This window comes from Eleutherodactylus coqui, chromosome 9 (assembly GCF_035609145.1).
Source record: "Eleutherodactylus coqui strain aEleCoq1 chromosome 9, aEleCoq1.hap1, whole genome shotgun sequence".
NCBI classification, from domain to species: Eukaryota; Metazoa; Chordata; class Amphibia; order Anura; family Eleutherodactylidae; genus Eleutherodactylus; species Eleutherodactylus coqui.
Window position 1 is genome coordinate 135,945,766 of NC_089845.1, and position 14,051 is coordinate 135,959,816.

The 14,051-nt window shown below is 40.0% G+C and overlaps 1 protein-coding gene across 1 annotated transcript in view; it reads left to right on the plus strand.

The window, feature by feature from the left end:
- CSMD3 (CUB and Sushi multiple domains 3) overlaps window positions 1–14,051 on the plus strand; it is a 909,686-nt gene that overhangs the window by 476,836 nt on the left and 418,799 nt on the right. Inside the window, exon 28 of the mRNA XM_066579038.1 lies at window positions 2,211–2,327. Within this exon, the coding sequence (XP_066435135.1) occupies window positions 2,211–2,327 (117 nt within the window). The remainder of the gene's footprint in view (window positions 1–2,210; window positions 2,328–14,051) is intronic.

Consider the following 14,051-nt stretch of genomic DNA (forward strand, 5'->3'; position numbering starts at 1 on the left):
GAACATGCCCTAAGTCCCATGGGACCACAGCTATGACTGAAGTAAGGAAGCATACTCAAAGTGAGTGGCCTCCTTCTACTACAACAGAAGTAGGTCATCCAGAAAGTCATCCACTATCGTCTGAAGGAAATTCAGGTACTGATCCATGTTAAGAATCCTTCGAATGAACATAGGCCCAATGATAGCTCCATGCATGTATTGTAGAAGAAGGAGGCCACTTTATGTACGCTTTTCTTACTTCAGTCATACTGCAGTCCCACTGGAAAGTGGATTTCGGCTTCTCACATACTATTCTCCAACTTTGGGTTTTACTCTTTGGATTTAGCTCTTTTTCTCTTAGAGGGGCCACCACACAAAATTGAAAGCCATGTTTCAGGACCCCCAGGGTCCTGTGCACCATGCCATCGTGTAGTGCATCCATGCTTTCCTATTCAAGTATGCTATTGTTATTTCAATATTGAACTAGAGATGAGCGAGCACCCAAATGCTCAGGTCCGCGTTATTCGAGTCGAGCTTTTCGTAAAATTCGAGAGCTCTACTTGAGTAGCGAACCCCATTGACTACAATAGGAGACTCGAGCATTTTTGTATGTGGGATGCCGGGTCCCGAGTTTTTTTTTTTCTTCTTGGTTCATGTGTGTCTCTTTCTCTCTCTCTCTCCCCCCTGCCTGCCAGACAGAAAATTTGCTATTGACGCGCACTGCAGCGGGGAGGGGTCAAAACAGGCACGTCACAGCAGTGAGGAGCCAAAGACTGGGGTGGGGTCGAACACGGCTTGATGCTCGTTCAAGTAACGAGCACCATCGAGTATGCTAATACTCGAATAAGTATCAAGCTTGGCAGAGTATGTTCGCTCAACTCTATATAGAACATCAAAATTGAGGTATAGCACTGAATTAGTCTTTTTTTTAATTATAAAAACAACAAAAGGAGAAAAGCAAGCTCCTTAAAAACTCTTCTTTTATTCGTCTTAAAATTACAAAAAAATCATAAAATTATAAATGATGGATACCATGTGATACCATGTCAATGTACATACCCTGTATGAGGCATGTGAAAGCTGACTTGGGCCTCGCTTCATGACCCATTGTGGAGAACCACTGTAAATGGTCTCATTTTCTCATGCACACTTGATGAGATCTTTGGACAGCAATATTTTCAAGGATGGATGTAAGGCGTTAACAACTCCCTCATACTTCAGGTGCCCATAGTTGTAGGCAGACAGCTATTTCTCCTGTCTACCCCAAACATATGAATACTCAATTTGACTAAGCATTTGTGTGCTTTCCATGGAGAAAATTGAGAAATTTACAGACAGACAGCTCTGGTGACAGCTTTTTTCTGGCGGAAAAAAGGATTGGACAATGAATTTTTGACTTGTCCAATTCTATTTTTTTTTTCCTGAATATCATCTGTTGGGGGAAAGTCAAGATGCCCATATACGCATCTGACAGTCAACTGGTCTCACCAAAAATCAAGTTCAGACTACTTTTGTCTAGTGTGCATGAAAGCCTTTTAAGTGTGGTTTATCCCTAGGGAATAGAAGAGGATTAGCAGAATAACATCCAGCATGGCTAATCCTCTTTTGTTCCAAAATTGAGTAGCCAGTAGAGTCTGTTGTGGATATTGTTGCAATTAAGAAAAATCCGGCACACTAAATGCCAAATTTTACGTAAATGTATTATGTAAAGCTTGGGACTTTATCCAAGCACCACCAAGTAGTGACATTTTTTCTTTTGTTTGTGGGTATTGTCACAAATCCTATCACGAACAATGGGCCATACTGACAAAACTTTGATTTGTTTGCTTAATTACTTGTCATGAATGTCAATTAGCATAAGTAGTCGCAAGTAGAGATTGACTTCTCCATTTGTTTTTCGATGGTCTTGCATCTGGCTTAATTAGCAGCAGCAGTTAGAGTATGTTTTTACTCTTAAAATTTTATCGATTTTTGTACACTTCACCCTAATTTAAGGAGTTCTGACAAATAAAATAAATGCTACAAAAATCAATTGGGTTATCATCACAAATTATTGAATGAAAGTTCTATCAGACAGGGACAATTTGTGCCTGAAATATGCTCAATGAGCTGTTGGAGTGAGGTTTATTCAGCATGACATAATTTTATTTCACTGTTGCAGATAAGACTTGATTCTTTTTTCTACTTCTTTACTAAATTTACTGTAAAATAATTTAGCATTTTTCTTCCAGCACCATGTGGAAGTCGGTCTACAGGATCCGAAGGAACTGTGTTATCACCAAACTATCCCAAAAACTACAGTGTGGGCCATAACTGTGTATTTTCCGTAGCTGTTCCTAAGGAGTTTGGTAAGTAAATCACATCACTTAAGCTGATAGAATATATATGTAACTGTATAAACACTCTGATTGTCTTTAAATGACAGTTTCACTAGTAATGTTATTATACATCAATAACTAAGAAGATACATTGTATTAATGCGATATTGGGGATTAAAAAATATTAAACCCTTAACTTTCGTCATAGTCCTTATGGGCCAGAATGGAATTCAGAAAGGTAAATAACAACTAGGTGGATCTTTTTGAGGGTTAAGATGTTTCTCTTTCATTTCAATGTTAATGGGCAAACATAAATAAATCTCTCTCTAAAGAAAGCCACAAGGCTGTTAAATGGTCATATTTTAGGGTCCTTTAGTAGTCCATCTTTGGTTCATATAGGATTTGGATGTTACAACTGTTATATGAACTATATCATGACTGTGTGAAACAGACTTTAGACTCACAAATGGACTCTCGTAGTGATGACCATACTGGGACTTGAGTTAAACTGAGTTCCTTATTGGTTTTTAGTTTTAATATTTTTAGTGCAGAACGAACAAATATAACTAACTGACCCTGAAATTACTAGAACAATTTTTTATATCACTTCCAATTTGTAGGAATATACATTTTCTCCTCTTCCTCAGTAGGTGAGGGTCATGTCCAAGTCGATATAATTTAATAGATATGCATGTATAAATATCTCATATACAGATTAGGAGAAAACTGAAGGTAGCACAGATAAGATTTGCAGCTTATTTCAAAATCATTATGTTGAGGCACTCAGCTATGAAGGACCATGTGTCTGAAACGTGTCAACGTGCTGGATTTTTTATGCTGTTGATATAAAGTACTATTTTCTTCTAAGAAGATGTGTTTGATCTAGATTTCATTTAATTTGTGTGAAGGTTTAGCAAAACCTGGCGAAACATTCACTGTACATTCACTCCACTGTAGTGGAGATTATCTGCAATATGTGTTGAACTTCTTTTGTTAGATATTTAAATATACCAAGGATGAAAAACATTTGGGTTCAGTAGTATTTAGACATAATTGTCATCATTTAACCTTTGCACCCCACTAAAATAGATTTGACAAAAAAAATCGATATATGATTTTACTGTAAACTTTCAACTTTAATTCAAGGGGTTTAACAAAAAATGGTCTGTTTTTAAATTGTCCGTCCTGATAAGGTTGAAAAGTAATTGGACAAACTAACATAATTATAAATATAAGGATTCTTTTAATACATGGAGGCAAATCTTAGCAGTCAATGGCTACCTGAAGTCAACGTCGAATGGACATCACCACATGGTGAATTTCTTAATACTTACTTTGCCCTTTGTGCAGCCACCTTCATTTGCTGCTTGTTTGTGGCTGTTCCAGTTTTGTCTTCAGTAGATGAAAAGCTCTATCAGGTTGAAGTCTGATGGTTGACTCGGCCATTGAAGAAATATTTCATTTCTTTGTTTTGAGAACTTCTTGGATTGCCTTTTGGTGTGTCTTGGGTCATTATCCATATCTACTGTAAAGCACCGTCCTACCAGTTTTGAAGCATTTGACTGTTTTGAGTAGAAAGTCTCGCTCTCTACAATTTACACTATCTCGTCTAGTGCAAGACCATTTTGGTTTCATCTGTCTAAAGAAACTTTTTCAAGAATTGGGCTGCTTTTTTAGTTGCCCTCTTCTAGTGACAAGGATGATTTAACTGATTACTTTTTTGGAAGGAGATAAAAAGTAGGTAAATGAAAACTCTTTAATGTAGCTCAATTCAGCCATCTCTCACTATTGATTACACTGTAGCTACACTATATCTCCTAAGACAAAATGAACAGTGAAATTTCTTGAAGCTTCTTAGAAGTGGAGTGTAACTACATTCAGTGCATTTCCCTCCAAGCGCAACCCTTATTTCAGTAATAACTTGTGTACAACTGTAGCCATCTTCAGGAGTCTAGTGTTTATCGATGATTCATGTCCTATTTCCCGCCATGGGTATATTGTTGATCTGGGGTAGCACCTGCTGGTGTGTAGTTCACATTTCTGGAGAAGGTGGAGCTCATTTATCAAAACTAGCAGTAAAACTGGCCTTGTTGTGGGTTTAGAAGTGCTTGTAGGTCGGCGGTGGCTACTTTTAACATCTTATGGGATGATACTGAGCTCACCAAGTATCAAGGTCGGCATCACTTTATATTATTGTCCTGAACATAAATATTACACAACTACTGTACCTCAAGCATAAGAAATTAGGAATATGTTTAAAAAAATGCAGCGTTCAGCCCCTGAAAGATACAAATGCCCAACCTATGGAGATAACTGTAGTTATTTTGGGTCAATGTTTTATTGCAAATTTGATAGATACCCTTTAAGTGAAAGACACGGCATAAGAATTAAATTATTGCATGAATTCAGATGTGTTCATTATTTGTATTTGCAGTGCTGTGCTATTGGGGAGAGTCGTGTTGTACTGACTCAATATAAGAGTCATGTTCTGCTGACTTATATATAAAACATTGACATTGGGATTTGAGTTATTGACAATTGAGATATATATATATATATATATATATATATATATATATATATATATATATATATGTAACTTAGAATTCAGCCTGTGAGGGTTAATGATTATTATGGGGTTGTATTTGGATGTTCAGTCATTTATTGACATTGCTAGTTATAACTGTCACTATACATCTATTCTGTAATTTTGTTAAATGTTTAGTGTAAAAACCTTTAATAAAATCATTATCATACTGGTAAAATATCACATTCCTAATTCTGCACCCTGAAAAGCTTCAGAAAAAATATATGTTCAATTCCAGAATTGTGCTTTTAGGGTCACCATGAAAACAATTGAATAAAAGGCAATCAAAAAGTTGTATGTACCCAAAATTTGTGTCAATGAAAACTACAGGTCACCCCGCAAAAAAATGAACCCTCATTTAACCAAAGGGCTCAGTCACATGAACATTTTTTTCACTCATGTATAGGTGCATGAAAAAAAGCGCAGACCGCATCTATAAGAAAAACATGACCAAAGCCCCAGACGCGTTATTTATTTGCACTTGTTGTGCGGTCACACGATCCTAAAATTTGCACATATAGTGTGCCCCATTAAAAAGCAATGGGAGAGGATCACTATCCCCTGCTGTGGCTGTGACAGCTGTAGCAGGGGAGTCTTTCTTTGTGAAACCCCTGGATGCTGTGACATCCAGGAGCTTCACCTTGTCGTCAATCGGGCCAGCGGCAGCAGCGCTGAAAACATAGGGAGAAGATCGCGCTCCCCTGCCACAGCTGTAACAGCTGTGGCATGGGATTCCTTCATCCCAGCGGGGAGATCCCTTGTCACTGAACACTGTGACAGCACTGTGATTGGTCAAAGGGCTCAGCCAATCAGAGGTAGCATTTCCAGGAGGTAGGATTTTTCAATCCCCAACCAAAAGAAAATGATGAAGAACAGTGCCACAAAATAATCAGTCATGAGCTTCAGCCATGATTCTGCCATGAATGATACTTGACTTTCTGAAGCCTGACTAAAGCAATCACATATACAATGAACAACAATTGACCACTGCAGCAACCAGAGAGGTGGGGCATCGGAGCGCATGTGATAGACCCAACTGATATCTGACTAGTGAGTATGCCTTTAGTGCATTTTCTGTCTTCTCCAGCCCTCAGCAGTCACTTTTTTCCAAGTGTTGGAAAACACTTTAACATACTTTTAAAGTCTACAAGTATGTTTATGCTATTCTGAAAATGTAGTCTCATTTGGTTTTCTAATCTAAATTTTGATCTGACTATTAATTGGAATAACAGAGATCTTCAGCAGTTGGTAATGCTAATGATGATAGAATTATTATGACTGTTGTTCTGCGTTCGGCAGGATCTGTCACCGGTGGCAACAACAGAAGCAGACCGTGGTGATGTTAGAGACATTTTAGTGGTACACTAGAGAGCTTACAACAATGACTTCATGTAATGTTTTCTATGCAAATGTTAGTAACAGTGGCACAAATGGCATCTGATGTGCCAGTGGCCAGATTGCAAAATACTATTCATATGTCAAACAGCTAAATATGGGTGTAAGGGGAAAAAGGAATTTATTCACAGTATGAAAGTATTCCGAATAAAAGTGATAATGCAAAATAATTAACCATGCAGCATAGGACGCAAATATGGTTTTCATCTTCATTTACTATTAACAATGTAATTGATTTCGATATTCATATAGTGGAGGCGGTTAGTACACTGAAATACTGTGCACAGGCTATGATTGCTTCTTGCTAAAGCTGGAAATGGGAATTTATTTTTGTATAAATGGTGGAGGGACTAAAATTTAAAAAAAAAAATCTGATTAAAATTCAGATTCCATCAACATCTGCTTAATGACCCTCCTAATAGCAGTTAATTGTATATTTTAATCAGAGGCATAAGTGGTAGCTCCTGAGTTTCAGTATGTAATCTGTAACATTGCCCCAACCTACCATATGCCATTTAAAATGTCAGTGCCTCCTCGTGCGGCCAAAAGGCTTACCCATCATTAGCTTTTAGAATAGGCCATTAATGTTTGATCGGTGGCGATCTGACCTCCAAGACCCTATCGATAAACAGCGTAAATGGACATATTTACTCCCATTTAAGTGACTGGGACATAGATAAAGTCCCAGAGAACCCCTCTGTGGCCTCAACTAGTAATAGTGCCCTCCTTAGTGGCCGCAGTAGTAATAGTGCCCTCTTTAGCTACTCCAAATAGTAATAATACCTTCTCAGTGGTGCCAATAATGATAGTGCTCCCCTTAGTGACCTTAGTAGTAATAGTACACCCTCAGTGTGCTTGACTAGTAATAGTACCCCCCTCAATATCCCCAACCATTAATAGTGGCCCCTCAGTGGTCCTAAAAGTAATAGCACCCTGGTCCATGGTCCCATTAGTAATATTGCCCCCCCCTAAGTGTACACAACAATAATAATGCCCCTTTAGTGGCTCTATTAGTTGCCTCAGCAGTAATAGTGCCCCCTCAGTGACCCCAGTAGTAATAGTACCCTTCTTAATGGCTATAATAATACTTCCTCTGTGATCTCAACTAGTTATAGTGGTTTAAACTAGTACTAGTGCCCTCTGTAGCCCTGAACCTCAGACCAGGTAGCAACCATACAAGAATGTGTTTTATCATATCAAAACTTCGGTCAGGATCTCACACTGCTGTATTCACCCTGACCTCTCCCCCGGAACCAGTGCTTCTGTATCATCTGTATATAGTACCTGTGCCAGGGGAGGAGTCAGTTTTTTTTTTCAACACAACAGCATATCCACCCGAGCTTCAGTGAGTTCAAACATTTGCTTTTACAGTTGCTGCCGGGCTGAAAGTGACCCTCAGTAGCTAATTATTTTTTACCAAAAAAGATTGCTGGTCGGGCAGGCTGGTGGGGTATCAACTGGGTGGCAACCCTGGAGTCTTCTGTCGTATACATCAGGATTATTTGGCTATATATATATATATATCTCTGATGAAAGGTTGAGTTGAAATTGGAATAGAAGCTAATTCTTTGAAAAAAATAAAAAATGCAGTTTTACACTGGTTGCTAAGCACTAACAGGGTGACTCTTCCTGCTCTGGAGATAGTCAGCAGTTACCTTATCACAATGAAAGGTAACACATTTCTTAGACAACCAAGGCACTGGTACTAGCTGTCTGTTGTCATAGCCCATCCATGCAAAGGATCGACAAGTTGTGCATTCCGATATGTTAATTGCAGTACCAACATTCTATTCAGCTGCAGATTGCTTGCCTCTGGGCCATATGTTCATCAGAACAATTCTTGATATCCTCTTCTGACCCCTTTCATAGAAAAGTTGTTTAGTTCCACGGGATTCCCTTTTGCTAGGTGTTTTCATTCCATAACACCTTTCTCAGCATACTCTCCACACTGCTGCACCAGAAGACTCCACGAGGTTAGCAGTGTAATCTTGGTCGCGGTTAGTCCAGCACCGATGACCAGGCCTCACTGGAAGTCACTCGAATCGCTAGATTTCTCTCTTCTAATATGGATTACACTAATACAGATTCATGGAAAACGTGCTCATTTTATTTTATGCTGCACTCTGAGGTCACAGGTCATCTTGAGTGAACTAAAACAGAAATGTTGAGTGAACCAAAGCAGTAGAACCCTGTTTCGGATCGAATGGTTTGTCTTGGCTGAAACAACCACCATCTCTCTTAGCGGCATTGCTGTCATTCCATTTGGTTCAAACTAATTCAGACTGAACCAAACTTTAGATTTAGTGAACCGGCCAAACCAAACTTTTGAAAAGTTCACTCATCGCTAGTCATGGGTCTAATTTTCATACCATGAAACTTCATCATGAAGTCTCTAATAAAGTGGCAATTCAGAATGTATATATCATCAGAAAATAAAAACAGCTTTGAAAAAAAAAAAAAAAAGTTTCTTTTTAATTAGTTAAAAAAATGTACTCCAGGTGATAAACAGCATAAAACAACCAGCTGCTAAATAAATCTTTATAAAGGATAATGAGGCTATATGAATATCTGAATAACTCCAAACCGAAAACTAGTTTTTCTTTCTATGGCTTAATTTCAAAAGAGAGTTAAGAAAAACCCATGACTGCAGTGTAGCCATTTTCAATGTTTCATTATTCTGTCACGCAGAATCACAGCTGCAATATTTCATACTGTGACAGATTTCGGCTGCAAGATAAATGATTTGCAAAAGCACACAGCATGCCACGGGCTCACTGTTTTGTAAACATGCAATCCTCATCACTGCTGACACTCTCCCACGGACTTTTCAAAATGGTGTAATGATGTTTAATTGTCAAACGATTCATTCAGTGGTTGATGAAAATAATGATATAGATGTTTCAACTTCTCTGACATTTATTCGTATTAATGTGCTTTAATTGATGCATGATGCCCTGCATGGGGTTCACAGCTTATATTATTGGTAGTCATTCAGAAACTGGATGTTCTCGATGTTTTAAAAGGTTTTGTTCCCCCTCTGAAAAACAAGCATAAAGTTAAAAATGTTTTGTTAAGTCCAAAGGGATTTGATATACTGGAGCAAACATCATCCAATAGGATTTACTTGGCTCCAAAACTGAAATGTGTCACGTTGAATTTTTTCAGTGCACACATGACAAAATGCTGCCCCCTATAGTCAAGATAGGCTTGAAATCAAATTCTCACCTTGCTTTATGGGTGGTACAAAATAATTGCCATATAGGTTAAAAGGGGTTTCCTGGGCAATTACTACATATGACCTATCCTCAGAATAGGTCATCAATAGTTGATCGGTTGAGGTCCACCTCTCGGGATTCCTGACTGATCAGCTTCTCTGTTCTATGTTAAATGTTTTTGACAATGTTGTTGTCTGAGCTAAACTGGTCATTCACATTAGACATGGGTGCCTACATGAAAAGTTAAGTATTTGTAAGAAGAGTCTCTAGATGAGAGGTTGGCAACTTTATTTCCTGCTATTGGGACCCATAGAAAACAAGCATAATCTTCAGAGGATCCCTGTAGCAAGTGTTGAAAGGGGTATTATGGGACTAAACTATTGATGACTTCTTCTCGGGTTAGGTCATCATTAACTGATGGCCAGAGATCGGCTACTCAGGATCCTCACGAACAGCTGATTGAAGTGACAGTGGCGCTTGAGTGAGCACCACAGTAGGTTCATTCCATGCCAGGCACAACACTATATATTATATAGTAGCTGTGTCTAGTATAGCAGCTCAATCCCATTCACTTGAGTGGGACTGAGCTGCTCTCCAACCACATGACTGATGAACATAATCTTGAATGCTTGAGAAGGGATCATGGTACTTACTCAAGCACCATGGCCTCCATAGACGGTGTGAATCCAAGGTGTGGTTCGCCACAATCAACTATTGTTGACCTATTCTGAGGATAGGTAATCTATTGTTTAGTCCTGGAAAAGCCTCTCATTAAAATCTATTGGCCCTCTATGTAATGTACAGACATGCTGGGTCCTCCAGAATGACAAACGCTATTTGCAGTCTCTCTTCACTCAGAGTCCTATGCATACCTTTAAATGTGATAGATGCTGGGTGATTAACTGCTTGACAGTCATCCCAGTGATCTTTGTTTCTGTGTTTTCAAACAGAGATTTTAGGCCTCCTGCCCCGCTTTATAGTAAATAGAATGTCATTCATAGATGAATGACTAGCTGTTTACATTGGCCGATGGTCACTTGTTTTTTTTAAGTGAGATGAAAACCAAGTGATTTTGATAAGTCAGCAATTCTTGCTCACTTGCACTGCCAAGTCTGATGTTTACATGGGTCAACAGTCACCTGTAATCACTCTTTTGAGCAATAAAGGCGTAGTTACACGTAACGAATATCACTCAAAATTTGTTCAGATGTACAATGGCTTCTCATTGCGTATAAACACATAGGAAGTGAGGAGCTGAGCAAGAAGCCTGTAGTGTCTTCAAGTCTAAACGCTCTGCACGAGCGCTGGCGACCTTAGCAGTGACATCAGCACTCATGCAGTTGTTTAAACGACAGTTGGCCTATGTAAAAGGGCCATTACTCGGGTGACTGTTGCACTGTTGGTAATGCATACCATAGAGGCAGCCTATACATTACGGCTATTATGGGGTCCTAACAAGGATAAAGAGGGGAATCAACTGAGAATGGCTGAATCTCTTATTTTAATGGATATTTGCAATGTACAGACATCCCCTCTCAACAGGCAGTACAAATTCAAAAAAGAAGGATTAGAGGAATTATCAATAGTTTGCATGGTTAATTGTTAGCTAGCACCATAAATTGGCCCCATTTTGATCCTTGTTATGGGGACTCCATATATCTCTATTCCCCTGCTGATAGGGGATTTGAAAATGTTTTCCTTTTTTGACCAGACAAACTCTTTAGGGCTCATGTCCACGGGCAAAATAAGAATTAAAATCCGCAGCGGATTTTAACTCTTCTCCTGCCCGCGGATCCGCACCCCATAGGGATGCATTGACCACCTGCGGGGTAGATAAATACCCGCGGATCGTCAATAAAAGGGATTTTAAAAAAAATGGAGCATGAAAAAATCTGGACCATGCTCCATTTTCGTGCGGGTCTCCCGCGGGGTCGGCTCCCGCGGGCTTCTATTGAAGCCTATGGAAGCCGTCCGGATCCGCGGGAGACCTAAAATAGGAATTTAAAAGAATTTACCCATCCGGAGCGGACCGGGAAGGTCTTCTATTCCTCACGGCCGGATCTTTCTTGCTTCGGCTCGGCGGATGTGCCCGGCGCATGCGCGCGGCACGCCGGGGACGTGCCGGAGATGTGCCGAGTTCATCCGCCGGCCGAAAAAGAAGATCCGGCCGTGAGGAAGAGAAGACTTTCCCGAACCGCTCTGGATGGGTAAATTCTTTTAAATTCCTATTTTCAGCGCTCATGTCCGCGGGGCAGGAGGGACCCGCTGCAGATTCTCCATGGAGAATCCGTAGCGGGCCTAATTTTCCCCGTGGACATGAGGCCTTAAAGGCATATCCAAGGTTAGAAAAAAAGAGTCTATTTTCAACTCCTGGACAATCCCTTTAAAATAGCTCAGTTGGTAAATCTCAGAAATTATCTTCTCCTTTTCGTGAATTCTGAACATGGCGGATTAAATCTACTAACTCTTAGGATGGCTTTAATTGGACAACTATAGTCTAAATCGCGAGCAAACAGCTGTTATTTGTATGTTTTTACACAGAGCGATTGCAGCTCAATGTCATGGTTGCGGAGGCGCACGTGTCCCTGCAAAGTTATTGGGTTATTGCTGAAAGACAATTAAACAATCCCTGTTTATACGAGATGATAGTTAATCAACCAGCAACTATTTTTAGGTGAGCTGAAACAAATTCTAGTGAACGAGTTCTCACTCATCACCCCGTTAGTGGCCATGTCTACACAGAACAACTGTTTCTATACTTGCTCTATCGGTTGACTACTCTTACTTTAAGAATCAAAGATGAAAGATTGAGTTCATCTACAAATGGAATGACTAGTAATTTATATCTTTGCTTTAGGTGAGTCAGACTTTTCATTTTTTTAATCTTTAAACGTATCTTCTTTAAGGCTCCCGCACATTATCTCTTTCTGGGTGATACAGAGCCATAGTATAGCACCTGTAGACTACTAATGGGTCCTGCTGTAACGCTACATGTTTCCAATTTCATTGTGTCATTCTCCATCAAATGCCATTTTATGCAGTAATTTTGCCATAAAAGCACTGTCTTCATAAGGTGTCACCTAACTATAGAAGACTAAGCCTCAAAGAGTCTCGTGATTCTACTGTATGTGTGAAATCGTAGAGTTAACTCTATTATGCCCTAAGATGTATATGTACATCCTAGGTGCGTGAGCTTAGACGATCCCGCTGCATACACAGCTGGTGTGGGATGTCTATGATAGCTGACAGCCATCCACAATAGCTGTGTTCACACTTATTGTGCCTGTTGATTATTTAAGTGCAGCTGTCAATTCCTACAGAGGCATTTAAATCTAATTGGTGATCAGAGGTCAAGAACACCCCTCCCTGTTTGGGGAGGGGGAATCACAAGGCAGTCATGGCAGCCGGGGTCTTCTGAATGCTCCCAAGGCTACCATGTATATCTGCAGCATGTCTTAATACAATGTCACTATAAATACCCTACACTACAAGTTCAAGTCCCCCTTAAGGAATTTAAAAAAAATGAAAAGAAGAAATTAAATTGTTGTTTTTTTCTTTTTCATTGCTGTAAAAAAAATAAGGATAATGTTTAACAATTTCCTTTCACATATTTATAATGAAGTAATAAAAACACATATTTAGTATTGCCACATCCATGCAAGTCCAATATATCAAAGTAAGGCCTCGGTCACACAGGCGTTTTTTGCCGCGATTTGCGGATCGCATGACTGATGCACATCCGCAAATCGCGTGACCGGGGCCGAAAAATCGCCCGAAAAATCTGCTCCTAGCCGCGTTTCCTTTTAAATGTGCTTGAGCAGTGGAGCGCTGTCCAGCCTATTGAATTCAATGGAGCCGGCAATACAGCCGGCTCCATTGAAAGCAAGGGGCTGCGGGCGATCTCAGGATGAATTTTCGGGAAGGGCTTAAAAATATAAGCCCTTCCCTGAAAATCATCCAAAAATGTGTAAAAAGTAAAAAAAAATATATACTCACCTTGTCCCCGCAGACGGAGTTCAGCCGCGGCCGGCCGGCAGTTCTCCTGAACTGCTCTGAGTAGTATTCAGCAGCCGGGGATTTATAATCCCCGCCTGCTGAATGGGCTGCCTCTGATTGGTCACAGTCCTCACCAATCAGAAGCAGCTCTCACTCACCCATTCATGAATTCATGAATGGGTGAGTGAGCGCTGCCTCTGATTGGCTCAGCGCAGTGACCAATTGAATGACAGCTGAGAGCTGCCCCTGATTGGTCCCTGCGCTGAGCCAATCAGAGGCAGCACTCACTCACCCATTCATGATTTCATGAATGGGTGAGTGAGAGCTGCCTCTGATTGGTCAGGCTGTAACCAATCAGAGGCAGCCCATTCAGCAGGCGGGGATTCTAAATCCCCGGCTGCTGAATACTAACCAGAGCAGTTCAGGAGAACTGCCGGCCGGCCGTGGCTGAACTCCGTCTGCGGGGACAAGGTGAGTATATATATTTTTTTTACTTTTTACACATTTTTGGATGATTTTCAGGTAAGGGCTTATATTTTTAAGCCCTTCCCGAAAATTCAT